Raw genomic sequence first — 19,112 nt, 5'->3', positions numbered from 1 at the left:
ATCTGATTTACAACATATATAAAAGACTCTCTCGTTTCCTAAAACAAGTCTGATGCAACTTTCCCTAAATATTGCAAGATAGTCATTAGCAAATTCTAAAAGTTTATAATGAGGAACATTGTCGAAATATTGAAATGCCGTCAGGTGGTGGCGGGAGATCGAGAGATCGGCTAAACCAGCCAATGCCCTGGATGTCGATAGCGGTCTTATCTGGTCCCCACTGGCAACAGCTGGCGACGTTCTTGTTGTCGTCTTTTCCCAACTCAAAGTATCAGCAATGTGCAGGGACCTGATCTTCCACCCATTGACCCATGGAAGATAGCCGAAATTATGGCGATGTTATTGCAGACTGCGACAAAGTAATCAGAGCAGATGCGCTGGACATCTGGACTCGGTGCATCTGGGCTGTTATATAAGAACAGACATCTACTGGTTCCAAATCAGACGGAGTCAGTCAGTCATCTTAACACATTCCTTTCCAAGCCAATCCCAAATAACCCAATCTCAAAACTCAAAATGTTCGACTGGACCGGTAAGAATGTTGTCTACGTTGGCAGCTTCAGCGGCATTGGCTGGCAGATGATGATGCAGCTGATGCAGAAGGACATCAAGATGATGGGCGTCATGCATCGCATGGAGAACATGGAGATGATGAAGAAACTGCAGGCCATGAATCCCTCTGTGAAGGTTGTCTTCATGCAAATGAATCTCATGGAAAAGATGTCCATCGATCAGGCGATGAAGAAAATGGGCCAGATGATGGGCCACATCGATGTGATGGTCAATGGCGAGAGTGTGCTGCTCGACAAGGATATGGAGATGATGATGGGCATGAACCTGGTAAGAAATCCCTGTGAAAAATGCTTTTTATTTTCTATAATTATATAATTTCTTCCCCAGACTGGCATGATGCACGCTACGATGATGGCGATGCCTTACATGGACAAGACCCAGATGGGCATGGGTGGCATGGTGGTCAATATGTCATCCGTTTATGGGCTAGAGCCTTCACCCGCCTTCCCCGCCTATGCCGCTGCCATGCACGGCGTCCTCGGATTCACTCGCTCCATGGGTGACAAAATGATCTACCAGAAGACCGGTGTCATGTTCATGGCCATGTGCCCTGGACTTACCAACACCGAGATGATGATGAACCTGCGCGACAACGTCACCTGGCATTATGCCGAGTCAATGGTGGAGGCTATGGAGAGTGCCAAACGCCAAATGCCCGAGGAGGCTGCCATGCAAATGATCCAAGCGATGGAGATGATGAAGAACGGCAGCATGTGGATCGTCAACATGGGACAGCTCAAGGAGGTCATGCCTACGATGCACTGGCAGATGTAAAATGGAGTTAGCTCACAAAGAGTGCCTTGTTTGAGAGATTGTAAAATATTTGTTAAAATAATATAATTTGGAAGTTGTTAATGAAGAACTAAAATCTTGGCTCACAAATGTCTTTATTTTTAAATTATTTTTCTCATTCATCGATCTCGCTTGTAAAATGTATTCTACATTTTTAGTTAACTAAGCAACCATTTCCATTTAATTCTCATCAGTTTTGCATCGACAATCAGTCTATAGGCTAGATCTTTCTAAAATCAAACAAAATTGCAGTCAACGACAACTTATATTTTTATCTACAAAGTGTTACTTTAGATATATATTTTTACAAAATTTACACAATTTGGTTAATTACTAAAACTCTAACAATGTCAAGTCATTGCATTTGTTGTGGCGTCGAAATGCCGTCATTTTCCATTCCGGGTGGCCAGGTCAGGGTTTCTCAAAGCAAGGACTTTTCTATTCCTCATTCTTTGGGATTTCATAACTTAAGGCAACCAAGCTGTACTACTTCAAAAAGGGTCTGCCCCAGTCAAAGGACATCTGTGCCAAAAAAGAATATGGGCATTTCTCGAAAGAGGTCTGCCTGCAAAAAGAAAAAAACATCTTTAAAAATAAAGGCCCAGCAGCCAAAACCCCTCTATAAGGCTGTAATTTTAAGGGAGATGATCAGACTAGGAAGACGTCCAAATGAAATGTTCAAAAAAGGCTGCGAAGAGCGTACCACTAGCTAAGAAGCGCGTTTCCAATAAGTATCGTGTAGCTGAACGTCGGCCGAAACATCCTGCTTTTTCGCAGTAAGTAAGACAAAAGACTTTTAACAAACGATTGAATAATTTTTTAAATTTATCATAAGATCGTACAAAGCCCATGGAATTGAACCTGGAACTGCAGATGAATTGAAATCTTACATAATAGATTGTGATGAGGAGCCGAGGACATCAGAGCAGGAAGTTGAAATTTATAATCATTACTATTTAGAACCTTCGACAACTTTATATAAACCATCGGAATCTATGATGATGGATTTAGATGAAATTCTCGATGAAACAGCGACACCTATTTTGGAAGAATTAGATTTAATAGAAGATGCGTCCATGGAAACTAAGTCCATCATTAGTATTCCAAAACAGAGACCATCGTACTTTGAATGGTACATATAAATTTTAGCTATTGAATAAATAAAATAATTAGCATACGTTTAACGAATACAAGGTGTATATTATATTAGTTACATCATTCGATTTGGTAGATTTCTTAAAAAGTAAAGTTCATAAAAAAAAAGAGACCTCAATGAGGTCCTAATTCAGTTTCTGAACGCCACAAATGGCTCATTGTCGTAGTTTAACATAAATTTATTATCACATTGTAAAATCTGTAAGGTAACAGCCAGAGGGGAATCCAAATCAATGCAAGCATAGATTTCCCTCAACCCTCCGGTTAAGTTCATTATCAAAATCAACTTGATTAAAGCTACGGTTTCGACGGATGAACTCGTCTAATATCTCAGCCTGGCACTGGCCTACCTCCATCACGGATCGCCAGTCGGCGACGTTCTGTGGCACTTTTTGATCCTGCAGTTGGACAAACAGCGGTTCCAGGGGGCAGTTGTAATGACGCAAGTTGGCTCTCACATTCCTGGCTGTATTAATCACATGGTAACAAACTGCACACTCAAACTTGTCAAAGAGTGATGCTCCCGCAGACGTATCACCTATGTGGTATTGACGTGTGATAAGACTGTGTAAGAGGTTCTTGTTTGAGATGGGGTTTTGCAAGTTTAGTTTGTGCTCGCGATAAGAATCATACAGCTCTTGGTTGTCCGCTAATTGTGTTATATACTGTGCCAACGCCTGTGGGTTGGGAAAGTCGTTAACATAAATCGCCGACTTCTTATTCGGCTCCCAATCCTAAAATATGCAAGGATTATAGTTAAGAACTGTTGAAATTGGATTATATCTCACTCACTCACTTTTATTGTAGGGGATCCAAAATAAATAGGAATAACTCCCATAATCAAAGGTCGCCAAAACTTTTCGGTTATATAATCAGGGCAGGCAGCATTTTCAATGGCAATCATAAATTTGTAATCGGACAAAAAACGAAGCAATTCCGGTGAATAGAGATTATTCAAGTAATCTTTCTGCAGGCTGCAACAAATCAAACAAAAAATGTTTATATAATGATTTCTTTTATAAGCTAGGTATTAGTTATCGTTCAGCTGTGCGTCGTGCAGATGAGCTTTCCCGTTGCCTTTTAGAAGGCGTTTCATAGTATTCCTCCAATTCGCGGTCATCCTCGGTCTTATGCTCTTCTTGATTCGCATGAGCCTCTTGTTGACAACAGCAGATCTTGGGTGCAATTTGTCGGTTAGAAGAAAGGTTTCCTATCTGACCATGACAACGATGACATGGCAAGGATCCGTACAACCGCACCCAGCACTCTGAACAGCAGATCTGGGGGAGCTCGGTGGCTCTAGGTGAAGTCATGGTTTTTTCAAATTAAGTTTATGTATACAATATGCTTGTTATAACTGAGTGGAGTACAAAAAAGGAAAAGCTTACTTGCCTTTCCGGCAGATCTTTGTTCCTTAGGCAACTGCCGAACGAATCGATATTGATAAGTTTCATCAACTCCTTCACGTAATCCTCCCTACCAGTCATGGTGTCGCAGTCGCTTTGAAGGAACACCACTGATGGCGAAGGACGATAAGCAAACTTTGACTTCCCGGCAAACGAAACATAATAATCCTTTGAGGTAAGCGCCTGGCCACTGGGTAAGTACTGCGTAGTCAGCGGTAAGGTGCTAAAGCGGCTGAACGTCGAGGTGAAGTGAAAGTGCCGCAAGAACTTATCATTGGACGCGAAAGGTACGTTTCTGGGTGATTCTTCATGTAGCAGAGCCCAAGCATGGCGATTGCCACGGGGAACAGGGAAATCACCAGTCTTCATATTGGACCCATAAAATAGGACGCCCTGTTGAATGTATAAGTGATATTACATTGGTTGTAAGTAAATCTTAGATAAATTAAGTTCTTTACAAATTAAGTTCCTTATCAGTAGTTCTTATAACCAACAAATACAGTAGATTTTTAGGAAGAAAATTATTAAAATTAAGTTACATGACCAGCTATTTTTAGAGCATAAGGCCTAACTTGTACCCTCTGAAATAGCGTCTCAAAAAATCATATTATTTACATATATTCTTATCATTTCTGCCGGATGTGGAGTAATAATTATATTTCTATTATATCTATCTACAAACCCGGGCCTGTGGAAGACGGCTGCGCTTGTTGGTGATGCGGCAAGTGTTTATTCCGCACTTTCGCTCCACGTCGTGTGTCCATGTCATGTCCCTGGACCACCAGAGCAACTCCACAGGACTGTGAGAATCTTCGTAGTTCATGATTTTATCGCCGAAGAAGAACACAATGGCTAGCCAAATGGTCAGCATTACAACCAGTGCAATGCAGCGGCGCGGTGTTAGCCGCATTGCTGTCCTTGAAGTACTCGTTTACAGGATAATAAGTATTATTTCACAAATTTCCTTTTAGATTCAAAAAGCCGGTGAGCCGCTATTTCGACTCAAGCGGCTAATTTTCGACTGCCAGCCATCAGCTGATTTTTGCCAAAGCGTAGTGCTGGAAAACGACCGATTAATCTAGTCACACTTTGCACGGCTCGACTAGGTATGTAACATTTGATGGCATGATGGCATGGAAAAATATTAAATTTTTTGGATTTGATTTTAAATGTATATTTTGCACTTAAAGATTTACAAGTTTGAAAATATATTACCTATCCTGGTTTAATAAGTAATATATTTTACTAAATTAGGGTTATACATTTTACATTTTAAAAGTTATAAAATTTATTTCTCTTTTATTGTATAAAAATTTTAAACATACAACAAGAGCATCTTTTACAGATCATTTAAAATTTTGTATAGAATATAAAATAAAATATTATAATAATATAAAAATTGTATAATAAAAATATTGCAAAAATATTATAAAAAATTTAATTTCTTTGAATTTATTTTTTTTTTCATCATGCGGATGGCATCATGCACGCCTTACCGTTATCTACCCTCGCCAGCTGTCATGCAACCAGTTGACGCTTTGCAACACTTCAGTTCGTCATAATATTGTTCCATTTACAATTGCTCAATTAAGAGACCGAAGCAACAGAAACACCCAGAACTGTATCGAAATGAGCCCATTCCACATCGTGTAATCAACCAAACAGATTGGAGTCATCGCGAAGCATTCAAAATGCAACATCTGTCGAAAGAAGCCAACGAGCGAAGGTAGAAAACAAACATTGACATAACACGTCAACGATTGGGAGCAGGCAAACCACCAGGGAAACCATACGGCGCGGCACTCTAATCGCAGAGCATGTGTTATGGCCACGACAAGATCCGCCGGAGAAGCCGCCACGTCCGTTAATTCTGGAACGGGAGCAGGAAACTCAGCGTTGAGGAAGCTGTCCACGGCCAGTGGCAATGGAATCACAGGTGGAGCGACCGCTCCCAGCTGGCAAAGTTGCTACTACTGCACCCGGGAGCATTTCAAGACCATCAGCGACTTTGTCAGGTGAGAAATCATCATCATTATTCCATGTGTAGTACATTTTATGAACAGATTTTACGACCTAGGAAAAGTTATCTTAAATTAATGTGTATGTGTATGAGGTTAGACGACTTTTAATGAGAAAATGCTGGCAGGTAAAATTATTCAGGCAAGGTACAGATAATTAAAATTGTATACTTTGCTGAAGTCCATATCTGCATAGCTTTTATTGGTTTCCAAAAATATCTCCATCTGAAAGTCAAGTCAAAAAACTAAATCCCTACATTATTATTTTATATTCAAAAAAATTTATTGCTTAGGAGAACTATAGTATTTTAATGTTTTTATAACTAGATTGTAAAAAGCTGTTTCTATATCATTCAAAATTTTAATTTATTTGAAATAATTTGTAATTTATTTATAATGCCTAGTTTAGAATCCATTGGATTTGTATATGTTTATCTATTTCCATGTCATACTTTGTTTGAATAACAAAACGCTTATACATATAGTTTATAACCGACACATTTTGTCGTTCAACTCACTAACTGAATCATAACAAAAATATTCCACTTTATTTATGACATATAATTAAGCATATTCTCTTATTACACATTTTAGTCATCTACGGAATCGTCACTGCACTCGGGAAGGTGGCTCCTTTGTGTGTCGCTATGGCTTCAATGGAGTCTGCGCCTCTCTACCACTGGACGGAGTCTCAGATCGTGACTATGACGCCCATGTGGCCAAGTACCATGTCAACCAGCACACGCGCGAGATGCCACCCGAATGGGGTGTCTACTCGGCCGCCCAGAACCTGCCAGCAGTGCTCAACGATCCCTCTCGCGGCAAGCAGAGCAATCTGTTCACCAAGAAATGGGGTGAGCACTTTGTGGAACGCAGTCATGTACCAGCCTCCCCCGATTACCGGATATAACGCATGCCGATTTTGCGGTCTATCTGGGCAGCATTGGGAAGCGATATCGCTGGCATGAGCGACGACAGCAGCAGCTGGAGCGTGATAAACCGCTGGAGAATGGAGCACAAGGAACACCTGGACCGGGAAGTAGTGGTCAGACACCCACTCACTTAAGCTCGGTGCCGGAGATCTTTTTAAAATCACAGTTGCAGCTACATCACCCGGCCACTTTCAAGCAGGTATTTCCTAATTACATGCAAACGTCGGGTAGTAGTCCAGAAACCCATCAGCAAACTGGACGCCAGCTGCAGGAACAGCTTAGTCACTATCTGGACATGGTGGAGGTGAAAATAGCGCAGCAGGTTTCACAGAAATCAGCTGCATTCTTTCATGCCATGACGACACAGCATGCCATTCTAGCTGAAATGGAGCAGGCCGCGGACCAAGTACGTCAGTTGAGAACAGCATTGGCCCAACTCCATAGTCACTCCGTTGTCGACAGTTTTAAAGTTCTACGTTTTGCTCAAAGAAGACAACACTATAACCTTACACTGGACAAACTTCGACTGATGGCCACTGTGCACAAAACGCAACCAATGCTGCAGCTTCTTTTGGGAACGCAGGATTATGTGGCTGCCCTGGATTTAATAGGAACCACCCAGGAGATCCTTTCTGCCGAGCTGCTTGGCATTCACTGTTTTAAGCACCTGCCCATGCAGCTTAGTGAAATGGAGAAGCTAATTGACAAGATGCTGACCACGGAATTCGAACGCTATGCAGCCGCGGATCTTAATCGACCACTGTCAGATGCCCTCCGAGAAACTGACAGTGTTTGCGCCGAAGAAGACAAGCTGGTGGCTATCGTTATGGGTCTGCTGCGCAAGCAGAAACTTCTCTTTTGTCCAGGCCTACCAACAAGAAGCCATTGCCACCATTCGAGCCATCGTAAAGCAACTTCTGATTGAGGTTTTGGCGCGTAGTGACAGCGATCAGGAGATCAGTTTAACGGGTCACGGGGAGCAAGCCTTGGAGCTCACCCTGCCCGAGTGGATTGCCCTTCTCCAACGCTCCAGTCAGGCCTTGGTATCTATTCTCGAACGAATTAAGGCTGTAGTGGGTATAATGCAGCAAACAGCGGACGCAGCTGTAGGTGCTCAGGATGCAGTGAATCTTATAGATTCGGAAGCCTTTCTAAGTCCTGGCCATCATGAGCAGCTGAAGTCCCAGTTGCAGCAGCTCCTTCAAGCCGTCTGCAATTACTGCCATGAGCGTTGCGCCAATATTGTATCCCCTCAGAGTTTGGAAAAAAGTTCAGCAACTGAACAGGAGCTCTCCCAGCTCTCTGAGATTGTGGATCAGTTTAGCGAGACCACGCGAAGCATTTGTGGAGTGGCCAGTGTGCCCCTGCAGTTGGCCCTAAAAGTCCAAGCCTCGCGATACGCTCAAAGATTTCATTCTGAACGAAAACAGAAATTGTCCTTACTTCTGGATCAGGAGCGCTGGCGGCAAGTGGATATTCCCCACGAGTTTCAGAGGATTATCGAACGTATGGCCGCCGGGGACTATGCCAAACCGGAGATGGGTAACCTGATAAGCAATGGCTCGGGTAATCCTGTACTCTTGGTGGAAGGCAAACAACCATACACTCTGGTCAGCGCTTCACTGATGCTTATCCGAATGTTGTACGAATACGGTGGAAGTGCTCATAGGCTGCCTCTGCTAGCCAGTTATCATGCCAGGAATGTGGTGGACCTGCTACGATGTTTCAACTCACGAAGCTGCCAACTAATCATCGGTGCGGGAGCTATGCGGGTGGCTGGACTAAAAACTATCACTAGCACCAACCTAGCGCTTGTATCGCGAGCACTTCAACTAGTCCTTTGGCTGCTGCCCAAGCTTAAAGAGCATTTCCAGGCGATGAGTGGTTACGAAGCCATCGAGCGTGACTACCAGGGTCACATCAAGGAGATCGAAAACAAGATTCATGGGATTGTATCCGAGAGGTTAGCAGCACAACTGGAAGCATGGGAGGCCCGACCACCTATACCCTCGCAGACCTTCCGTCACATCTCCCGACATCTGGTGAAACTTCACGAAGCCATCGCCGGAGTTCTGCCAGAGGCACAGATCCACGAGATTTACAGCGTGGTACATCGAAACTTCAAAGACAAGCTGCGGGAACAACTTCTAAAGTTGAATGTAAACAACAATGGAGGTCCCCAGCACGGAGTGGTGACATCGGAGCTGACCTTCTACATGGAGACGCTGCGCACACTAAAAGCTCTGCCCGCCGAGCAGCTAGACAATGGGATTCTGGAGGAGATCTGGCTCTACTGATCATTCCCAAGTATTCCAATAGGTTGAAGCGGAAATCCTCCGACCGCCCAGCCCAGTTCGTCTTCATTGTTTGTTATCCTTGTTTTATTTATAGAAATTCAATTGTCGCGTCCATTCTGTCTATTTTGTTTGCTACTGTACATTGCTTGTACTTTTATTTTCCGCCCTACAACAGAAGCAAATAGAAAATGTATGTCTTTCGTTGCACATTTTTATGTAACACTTAAGCTTAAAGTCGATGAAGGCTTATGATTAAAGAATAGTAAATAATCAAAAACTCGTCGAAATGCCTATCTATCAATGGAGGGCTAATTTTAACATGTTCCTTTTGTTAGTATTATAACCTTTATTTCTATTTAAAGTAATTGGTTAGTTTATGAATACGATTGTGGATAATAAATAACCACATTTTATTTCATTTATTATAAATTCTGCTGTTTATAAGTTGTGGATGGATGTGGATCGTGGACGTTAGGAAAAACTATATTGCACTGTTTTTATTATTATATGAAATAATTATAAATTATAAATTTCATTTAATGAGAATTTAAGGGAATAACATTTGGTAAACCATTAAATAAATTCTATATAAAATTCAAATTTGGGAACTTATTCTTTACAAGAAATTCAAATTCATATTAGCCATTCACAGCGACTTTAACGGCTATTTTTTTCAGTAACATCGACAAGAGTTGCCAGACTGTAAAGGTTGCCAGTGGTAACCGTTAGAAATGCCCAACAAAACGCAGTAGTTACGTTTTTCTTAACTTTCCGTGCGATGCGCTTGCCGCAAATCTTTAACAGTCTGCAAAAGCGTTTTCAAAAAATGTTTGAAAAAAACAACGAGGGCGGCGACAGTGCCAAGCCCAGCATTCAGGATATTGCGGGTCGACTGGCGGAGGAGCAGCAGCGACTACGTCAACTGGAGGCCACTACGATGCCCAAGGAGCGGACACTTTTGGTACTCGGAAGCAAATGTGTGGTAAGTTTATTAAGTTACTTCCCAGCAAATAATAGTAAACATTATGAAACATTAGAAAGTAGAAAAATATGTATTTTTTAATATATAAAAGTTAAAAGATACATATGTTAACAAGATACATAAGCGATTAAAGAGTAAGCATTTATAGAAACAATGTTGGAAGATAATCATAACATTATTATTGATTAAAAATCTAAATTTCACCAAAAAAAACTTTTTTTTACCAACTTTTCAGGGCAAAACGACTGCTATTAACAAGTTCTTTGATCGCGAGGAACACTCGACGCGCCCAACTTTGGCATTGGAATACAGTTTTGGCCGAAGAATTGGCAGTGGAAAGACACCTCAAGTGATGAATGTTTGGGAATTGGGATCCCTAGACAATGCTGAGCAATTACTAGAAGTTCCTATGAGGACACATGGTCTGCAGCAACTAGCTGTCTTCATAATGTTAGATCTCTCGCAACCACAAAGATTTTGGACTGATTTAGAATGTGCCTACAAAGGGCTAAGGGATACGGCACAACAGATGATGCAGGACCTAACACCTGATCTCAGGGAGATCCTTGAGCAACGAACAGTGGAGCGAATGGGTCAGCAGAGCAAAGAGGATTTGGGAAATCGTGAGCCGCTGCCCTTTCCAGTAGTAATTGTGGGAGGCAAATACGATATATTTTCCGGCTTAGATCCAGCAATCAAAAAACACACCTGTCGCTGCTTACGGTCAATGGCTCACCTAATTGGTGGCGCATTACTATTCTATTCCCAGCGAATGCCCAAGCTGGCCAAGGTTTTAAGAGACACCATTAGCCATATGGGTTTTGGAAGTCCCGCTCATCCGTTCCGCTCTCATGTCGTGGACTTTAATGAACCTCTTTGCATTTGGTTTGGTACAGATAGTTGGTCAAAGATTGGAGATAGTGAAGTACAAAGTGTGGAGGGGATTGGAGCCACATTCGGGGTTGGAGTGCCACAATTAGAGCTGGAGAAGCAGAAGCTAGAGGAGACTCCAGATCCAGCAAAGGATCCTGGTTTCAAGGAGTCCCTCATCGATGAAATGCGATCGCAAAAGAATGAGGAACTAGCTGGTTTAATGAGGGATGTCCTCCTCCGTGGCAAATTCGAAAGTGTTCAAAATTAATAAAATGGTGGGATCAATCAAAGTTGTGTACCTCAAAGTATTAAAAAATAATAAATATTTAAATGATATAACATGATTTTTCTTATAAGTACATATATTCACCGTAGAAAGCTCAGAGTAAACATTCAATGCTGACGTATCTGCGATCAAAATCAAAATTACATATAAAGAATACCTTAACCTCTGACTGGTTTAAATGGATCCAAAAATGTCTACAACAGTCTCACCCAAGGCTCGTGTTATTAAAATTCTGAACCGGATTGGAGCCCGAGGTATTTTCACTGAAGTCCGGGTGCAGCTGGTCGACCAGCCCAAGATGCAATTTATGCGCACTGTCAAAGGACCCGTCCATCTCGGAGATATTGTCGACTTCGAGGACACCGAACTGACTTGGCAGTCCTCGCAGAAGAGCAAAAGCAACTTCGGTGATATTTGCTAGACTAGAGATCATTAATGAATTATCTAAAACTAACCTTGTTTAACAAAATATAATTAATTAATATTTGGGAAGAATTAATAAATTTCAATTTAGGGTAAGGCACAATCGGTCAGTATAAAAAGACGCGTGTATCTAATTTAGTAGAAACTTTGAATTTAAATTCCCTTGATTTCCCTAGTCTGGCAACGTCATTCCAGGGATGCGATTGGACTATTTGACAATCACAAGTTGTCTAAAAGTTTACCGTTGCGAAGGGCGAAATTTTAGCGTTCTCAACCCTTTGCGCTCTCGCTCTCCATCTCGCTTGCTCTTTTGGAGCGCTCAGTAGCTCCAAGCGGAAACCGGCAGCGACGCCGACTGCGCTGCTTTTGTTTCGGTTTGGATTTGGGGCTTTCAGTTATATTTCCAGCTCGGGCGCTCATTCGCAGTCAACTGCTCTCGCGTGGCAGAGCTCTCGACGCGCTCTTTCCTCGGCGGTCGTGTGTGTGTGTGCGTGCACGCGCGGGTGTGTGTGTGTCATCTGTTTGGTGCGAATTTTTTGGCAAAAACTCCAGTGCGAGTTGTAAGAAAAATTATAAAATTATGCCAGCCCATCAAAACATGAGAAACTTTGCTCCAGCCCTGAAACATTGTAATTAAAACCAGCTCAAAAAATATAACAGAAACAACAAAACCCCCAACTTCGCACCGTAAAGTTTCTGCGTTGTGTAATCAGTCCGAAACGGAGTTTCTCGCTTTGTTTGTTTTTCTCGGCTTTAATTTCGGCAACAACAAAAAAACATATTTTTAAATTGCTTTAAGCTTGCGGAGTTTTTGGTTTTGTACAGAAAAGCTCTGCTGGAACTTCAAAACTTGACAAATAAATCATCACAGGTGAGTAGGAATAATAAATTTCATAGCCAAGTACACACACACACGTATTGTGCTCCAATTTTGGTTGGTGGGTCACAATTGTAGAAAAAACAACAACTAGCATACCCCAAACACCAAATTATCGATTTTCTTTTGGGAGCTCCTTTTCTGGCGCTCTTTTTTTATATATTTTTTTCTGCGATTTTATTCCTCCACGTGAGCATGTATGCGTGATTGGTGTGCTTGCGTTTGAGTGTGTGTATTTTATCAAGAACAGAAACTGTTTTCCTGCAGCTTACCGTTAGCCGAGCTGTCGCATTTGCATTTTGTCACATTGCCAAGGCAACGCTACCCAAACGCCATATGGACGCGATCTGATACCCTATTCAGTTTACTATTACTTGTGGTATTTCTATAGTCCCATGGGTTTTGGCTACTTCCTTATCAAAGGTTGTTTTTTAATCAACATTTTTCTTAGTATGGAAATGAAAGATATAAAAGCATATCGGTGAAAGCTTAACAAATGGCAATGTTTTACATTTCTGAGACGCCGTCTTTCTTTTTTGTTATATTCTCCAATTAAAAAATGGTCAAGAAACAAAGGTTAATACATAAATATTTTTTATCCCATAGAAACTTTGTAGAATATGGCAACATATTTATGTACATAAGAGTATACAGATCTTTTACATACAGTAGCCACGATAATGGTTTAAAAGTCCTTTACCACTTGTTGTTTAAGTGTAATTTCACGCTTAGCGAAATCGTAAGGGTATTTAATGGCTGTCATTCTAGTTTTAGGCTTTTTATTCCATTTTGTTTTCCCTTGATGTTTATGCATGTTGGACCTGCGTCGCTTGCATTATTGGGATTTCTTCGTTTATTGTTGTTCCTTTATTTGGTGTTTTCATTATTGGCACGCTTTGCTGTTTCTTCTTTCTTTATTACATCCTTTGACCCCAATCGCAGTTTCGTTTTGTTGCGATCACCAAAACAAGCGAATAAGTATTGAAAACGCCTTCGAACATTGATGTCAACGCATTAGCCTCGTTCGTTAATAAATTATGGATGTTATGACTTCAGAATTTCGATTTAATCTGCCTTATTTGGATATATACCTACGCTTAGAATTTGAATCAGAAAAACAAAATCGTTAATTGCCCTGAAGCGTTCTATTTATTGGCTTAAAAAAATAACAAAGAAAATAAAATGCTTTAAAATTCACCATATTTTGTATCTTTGACCTGAGGGCGTGGAAACCAAAACGTATCTATGTGCCTTAGTGGCTCGCTTGTATGTGTGTGCGATGATTAATCATAATAATTTGTACTAAGACCCCTTAAACCATGCCGTCGGCATTGACTCTTGGTAACAGTAAAGCTCCTTTCAGTAACATGGCTTATGTTCATTTTGGCATTGGTTACTTTCGAAAAGGCTTTCAGCAAATACAATGACCTTACTTCATACATGTATACCATATATAATATACATATTTGTTAATACAGATAAAGCATGGCCAATGACTTGCACTCGAAAATGTTAATTGAACCATGAGAGAGCGTGTAAATTAGAACTTTGCCACATATACACGAAAAAAGGGGCGATAAAAAGAAATCTGCTAATTAACGCTTCAAAACTGGAATTTTAAACAAAAAGATAAATAATAAAAAAGTGTGAAGCGAAGATCTGGCAATCAAGTTTATTAAGAAGTTGAGGAAGGAGAAAAACAAGTGGGAGGGCGATCAGTTCAGAGCGCAATCAACATTTATTATTAAATGTCAAATATAATTTAAGATGGCAATTTGTCGCAGAACGAATTATTTCCCTTTTTGGTCCGCCTGGCAACTGAGATGCGATTGCGGGTAGGGTAGGGTAGGGAGTCAAGCGGAACAGATCATGCAAAATAAAAGATACAATTTGCATACAAGTTTATCTTATGATTTCAATTAAGGCAATGAAATGAAAGATTAGAGAATACACAAAGTATTTGAAGATTAGCTGGTGAATCTATAAATTAAAGTATGAGCTTTTTTAACTACTTTAGCAGCTAAACAGACTTAGCTACAAATTTTTTATTTTAACACTTCTATAATATAAATGCCTTTTCTTACAAAAACGAATATATCATCTTTATAAAAATATAAATTTTCATAATTAAATGATATTTTATCTTAATAAATGCAGTACGTTCCGCCTAATGCGAACTGATTAAATATAAAACACACAAAAAAAAAATAAAAGTTGATTTATAAATTCGTTAGTTTGGTATCATTCAAATTTTATTGAAGTAATTCTGTTAGAGTTTATTTAATAAAGATCATAATTATTACAATAAAGCATTCTTAATGCCCAAATAATTTACATCTTTTTTTGGGTAGCTATTCAGGAAAGAGTTATGTAAAATTTGATTACGGCAGAAGGGCTTTCGTTAAATATCCAACGTGTCTCTAACAAGTAATCACCTTCCGGATAGGCAAGTACTTCTGTTAGATGGTGATTGATCACGTTACTGGAAAGTTTGTCCACAATAATATCATGCTAAAAAGAAGTTAAATATTTTAGAATTTTTAATATAATAAATTAAAAAAAAATTATTAAATCCTTACATTATATGGACAGGAATGATTCATGTTTGTGGCTTCCTTGACAATGTCAAAAAAATATTTTGCAACCGGACTTGACTTCTGATGAAGGAAAAAATAACAAGCATCTACGGTTTGGTTATATAAGAAAGGCCTGTATCCATTAAATCGCTTGTAGAGTCCAAAATTAACCTATAAAAGAAGTTAATTTCACTTTAAGTTACAAACTTAAATAATGTATTTATGTACCTTAACTTTAGTAACTGGAAGGTTATGCAGTATCATCTTTCCCGAAATGTATTTGTAGGTTCGATTTACCGACTTTAAAGTACAATACTCAAATTCCGATGTATAATTATCCAATGATATACACTTTAAGTTAGTGAATTCCACTCGTGAGGTGATCTATATGTTCAGTTTTTTAAATAAAAATAAATTTAACATTTTCGATTTACTAACCTCTCTTATTATTAACAATAGTAATAGAAAACGGAATGATGTCATTGCGTATTGTATAGATGAACTTATTAGAACAGCAATCACTTTACCTTTGACTTGAACTAGTTTATTCAATTTAGTTTTGCTTTTTAATAATTTGTTTTGGTAGTTATTGATCAATGAAATTAGGTTTTAATGGGTTAATAATTAGGACTTCACGTGGCGAATTAAAGGGCAATGTAATTATTTAAAAAAAAATGTTAGCTTACTACAATGTTAAACAAAAATGTGCCACAAAAACATAATTACACATGAAAATCAGTCAGTCAAGTTTCTGAAATTGTCGAGTGTGTTGTGACTTTGCTTAAATTATATTGATAGGCCTTTTTCGATGGAAAATAGCTGGTAATATTATATATATAATAATAATATATTTATAAATTTAACCTTGGTTAACGCTTTACTTCTGAGTAATTTCGTTATCAAATTTACTCAAATTAAATCTGACATTATTGATTCAAAATTCGCTTATCTAACTGATACGGTTAAACAATAAAATCTGTTTTATTTCAATAAGTCCAGATTGCATTAAGCAATACATACATTCATATACCCTATGATCGTATTGTTTTGGTAAATTATAAATTTCATTCATTCACGGCCATTAAAATTCAATCAAGACGAGTCTTGTTTGGTTTATTTTTGAATAATCGTTTTTAGGGTAACAAATTTTAGATAAAAATTTAATTATTTTAGTCTCTGTCTCTATATGTATTTTAAGAAAGAGACAGGTACACCTGGACTATTATGGCTGGGTTGTCATTGAGTATCCAATGAGACTCTAACATGTAATTTCCTTCCGGGTAAGCCAAAACTTGTGTAGAATGGTAATTGATGATTTCAGTGGATAGTTTATCAATTATAATATCGTGCTAAAAGAATATATATTAATAATATTACTAGTTAAAATAGCAGCATAAGACCTTACATTATATGGACAGGAATGGTTGAGGTTCGAAACTCCCTTGATAATGTCGTAAAAATACTTGGCAACTGGACTGGCCCTCTGGTTCTTAAAGAAAGTGCAAGCATTTATGGTTTGATTGTACAAGAAAGGCTTATAGCCATTAAGACGTTTGTACAATCCGAAATTAACCTATAAAGTTAATAAATATTATATATAAAGCTTAAAATATATACCATATGTATGTACATACCTTTGCTCTGGTAATTGGAATTTGATGCAGCTTTATCTTAGCCGTTGCGTATTTGTAGGTTCGATTTATCGACTTCAAAGTGCAATATTCGAATTCAGCTATATCCTTGTTGACAGTGTCACACTTCAAGTTGGTAAACTCCACTAGAGAAGTAATCTATATATGTCTGTTTATTATTAAAAATTACATTAATTATTTTTGACCAACTGACCTTTTCCATTAGTAGCATAAGCACCAAAAAAGGAAATACAAATTTTGCCATAAGGTACATCGTGCTGTTTTGATGAACTTCGAAGAACTAAAATCAATTTGTGTTCTCTTTTGAATTAATATTTAAATTTAGTCATTTTTTGCCAATAAAATTTGATTTTAATGGTTTAATAATTATTGCTTCCAGTGGCGGATCATCGTTTTTTATACCCATTACTCGTTTTTTTTTTACTCGAACTTATTGAAAAAATCGCCAGCAATATTTTAAGCCATACTTACCTTGACTTTAGATTATTTCTTATTATTTCTTATCATAACCAAATAAACAGCAACCATTTGATAACTCAGAAAAAAGTTCAAGTCGTAGAACTAAGAGAATAAGGAAAACCTTTTTTTGGCGTTTTCTTTAATTTATTATCGACAAAGAATAGATAATATAAAGGGTAGATGAAAACCCCCGCTTTTGTCTCCTAAGCTAGGAATTTATTAAGATTTGAAATAAACGATTGCTTTTTGACTTTTCTAAAAGCATATTGATAAGCCTTTTGATTAAAAATTGTTGGTAATATAACAAAAATGTAATCGAAACGATGATATTGTTTTATTTTCGATCAAATTAGGTCTGATATCAAATGATGATTACCAAAGTTTATTTACATAACTGATTCGCTCATCTAACTGTTAATATTTTAAAAAGTGTACAATGTCAAAAAGCAGTACAGATATTAATATAGCCTATATAATTATTTTGGTAATTCATAAATTCAGTTCATTTATAACCATTAAAATTCAATCAAGGAGAGTCTGGATTATTTTTTATTATTATTATAAAATAACAAAAAAAAATCAGGAAAGGGACAGGTATACTTGGACTATTGCGGATGGCTTGTCATTTAATATCCAATGAGACTCTAGCATGTAATCACCTTCCGGGTAGGAGAGTACTTTTGTAGAATGGTAATTGATAATGTCAGTGGAAAGTTTATCCAGAACAATATCGTGCTTATAGGAATAAATATATAAAGAATATTAGTATTTAAAGGAATTTTAAAAAAGCTTACGTTATACGGACAGGAATGGTTAATGTTCGAGACTTCCTTAAAAATGTCGTAAAAATACTTGGCGACAGGACTGGCTTTCTGATGCCGTAAAAAATTGCAGCCATTTATAGTTTGATTGTACAAGAATGGCTTATAGCCATTAAGCCGCTTATACAAACCAAAATTAACCTAAAATAATCTTTAAAAATACAAACAGATAATGTCTATAATGGTGTTCTTATACCTTTGCTCTGGTAATTGGCAAGGTAGGTAGCTTTATCTTTGCCGTTATATATTTGTAGGTTCGATTTACCGCCTTCAAGGCGCACTGTTCGAATTCGACCATATCCTTATCCACAGTGATACACTTGAAGTTGGTAAACTCCACTCGAGAAGTGACCTATATTTTTGATTCCTGAATAAGAATTATGGAATATTTTGTATTTACAAACCTTTTTTATTATAAATAATAGCACCAAAAATCTAAGCAATATTTTAGCCAAAAAGTACATTGTGTTGCTTTGATGAAAGTAGAAGAACTAAAATCAGTTTACCAAAATAAATAAATAAATAGGGTTTTAATGGTTAAATAATTATAGCTTCCCAAATGGCTCAAAATATTAGCATTTGGACCAATTTTTGTTTTTAAACGGTCGGTTTATCAAATATATAATTATTTTAAGCTTGCTTTATAATATTTGCTAACAGCTCTTGCCATTCGTAAACGAACACAAACGAAAATAAAGTCAAGTCCTAACACTTAAGAAAATTAGGTAAAGGCTTGAAATGGTTTTTTTTTGGTGTTTTCTTTGATTTTTTATGGCCAAGGGATATATATCATAAAGTGGGTGGGCAAAAGCCCCCGTTTCTGTCGCCTAAGCTGCGACTGTTTGTCTAGGAATTTATCAAGATTGCGACCAACGTAGCTGCTTGCCATTGGAAGCATCAGCAAGAACACACAGCTAGACGGGCAGGAACAAGCTTCTTTGTCATGCGAAATGCTCGTAAATCTAATGGCATCTGCGAGATACAAAGATA

At 38.3% G+C, this 19,112-nt stretch overlaps 9 protein-coding genes across 13 annotated transcripts in view; 5 read left to right on the top strand and 4 right to left on the bottom strand.

Moving 5' to 3' along the window:
* The first annotated feature begins 446 nt into the window (after positions 1–446).
* LOC108108275 (fat body protein 2) lies at positions 447–1,446 on the top strand. The gene is made up of 2 exons (XM_017216275.2): positions 447–840; positions 901–1,446. Exons 1-2 carry the CDS (start codon positions 517–519, stop codon positions 1,345–1,347), a joined length of 771 nt encoding a protein of 256 aa, XP_017071764.1. The 5' UTR covers positions 447–516; the 3' UTR covers positions 1,348–1,446.
* A 1,094-nt stretch (positions 1,447–2,540) lies between these two features.
* On the bottom strand, positions 2,541–4,853 carry LOC108108267 (alpha-(1,3)-fucosyltransferase B). Of its 4 annotated transcripts, none has more exons than XM_017216229.2 (4): positions 4,609–4,853; positions 3,913–4,319; positions 3,317–3,494; positions 2,541–3,254 (listed from the first exon to the last, which is right to left on the bottom strand). In XM_017216229.2, the coding sequence occupies exons 1-4, from the start codon at positions 4,834–4,836 to the stop codon at positions 2,751–2,753; spliced, it is 1,317 nt and encodes a 438-aa protein (XP_017071718.2). In that variant the 5' UTR covers positions 4,837–4,853; the 3' UTR covers positions 2,541–2,750. The 4 variants fall into 4 exon arrangements, with proteins under 4 accessions (XP_017071718.2, XP_017071749.2, XP_017071729.2 ...); XM_017216240.2 differs by having other exon boundaries at positions 3,123–3,254; positions 3,313–3,494; XM_017216260.2 differs by lacking the exon at positions 4,609–4,853 and having other exon boundaries at positions 3,909–3,994.
* Positions 4,854–5,466: 613 nt separating this feature from the next.
* On the top strand, positions 5,467–9,450 carry LOC108108254 (vacuolar protein sorting-associated protein 54). Its single transcript, XM_017216219.2, is given in 4 exon segments — positions 5,467–5,941; positions 6,539–6,831; positions 6,834–7,723; positions 7,725–9,450. Coding segments are annotated over 4 exon segments (2,823 nt in total). The 5' UTR covers positions 5,467–5,750; the 3' UTR covers positions 9,174–9,450.
* Positions 9,451–9,932: 482 nt separating this feature from the next.
* On the top strand, positions 9,933–11,347 carry LOC108108069 (cytoplasmic dynein 2 light intermediate chain 1). The gene is made up of 2 exons (XM_017215953.2): positions 9,933–10,155; positions 10,391–11,347. Exons 1-2 carry the CDS (start codon positions 9,952–9,954, stop codon positions 11,294–11,296), a joined length of 1,110 nt encoding a protein of 369 aa, XP_017071442.2. The 5' UTR covers positions 9,933–9,951; the 3' UTR covers positions 11,297–11,347.
* Positions 11,348–11,446: 99 nt separating this feature from the next.
* LOC108108079 (40S ribosomal protein S28) lies at positions 11,447–11,837 on the top strand. Its single transcript, XM_017215965.2, has one exon. The coding sequence runs from the start codon at positions 11,493–11,495 to the stop codon at positions 11,733–11,735; it is 243 nt and encodes an 80-aa protein (XP_017071454.2). The 5' UTR covers positions 11,447–11,492; the 3' UTR covers positions 11,736–11,837.
* Positions 11,838–12,386: 549 nt separating this feature from the next.
* The window catches only part of LOC108108318 (protein numb), a 30,167-nt gene continuing 23,441 nt past the window's right edge, over positions 12,387–19,112 (top strand). For both annotated transcript variants that reach the window (XM_017216355.2, XM_041819014.1), the window contains exon 1: positions 12,387–12,608. The gene's annotated coding sequence lies outside the window, so the exon portion shown is untranslated. The remainder of the gene's footprint in view (positions 12,609–19,112) is intronic.
* LOC108107959 lies at positions 14,970–15,687 on the bottom strand. Its single transcript, XM_041819085.1, has 4 exons — positions 15,629–15,687; positions 15,419–15,574; positions 15,194–15,361; positions 14,970–15,125 (listed from the first exon to the last, which is right to left on the bottom strand). The coding sequence occupies exons 1-4, from the start codon at positions 15,671–15,673 to the stop codon at positions 14,970–14,972; spliced, it is 525 nt and encodes a 174-aa protein (XP_041675019.1). The 5' UTR covers positions 15,674–15,687.
* LOC108107968 lies at positions 16,384–17,095 on the bottom strand. The gene is made up of 4 exons (XM_017215812.2): positions 17,036–17,095; positions 16,825–16,980; positions 16,596–16,763; positions 16,384–16,539 (listed from the first exon to the last, which is right to left on the bottom strand). The coding sequence occupies exons 1-4, from the start codon at positions 17,093–17,095 to the stop codon at positions 16,384–16,386; spliced, it is 540 nt and encodes a 179-aa protein (XP_017071301.2).
* Positions 17,881–18,586, bottom strand: LOC108107978. Its single transcript, XM_017215824.2, has 4 exons — positions 18,527–18,586; positions 18,319–18,474; positions 18,096–18,263; positions 17,881–18,036 (listed from the first exon to the last, which is right to left on the bottom strand). The coding sequence occupies exons 1-4, from the start codon at positions 18,584–18,586 to the stop codon at positions 17,881–17,883; spliced, it is 540 nt and encodes a 179-aa protein (XP_017071313.2).

This window comes from Drosophila eugracilis, unplaced genomic scaffold, assembly GCF_018153835.1.
Source record: "Drosophila eugracilis isolate 14026-0451.02 unplaced genomic scaffold, ASM1815383v1 contig_445, whole genome shotgun sequence".
NCBI lineage: Eukaryota > Metazoa > Arthropoda > Insecta > Diptera > Drosophilidae > Drosophila > Drosophila eugracilis.
This window is presented reverse-complemented; position numbering and strand designations above follow the sequence as displayed.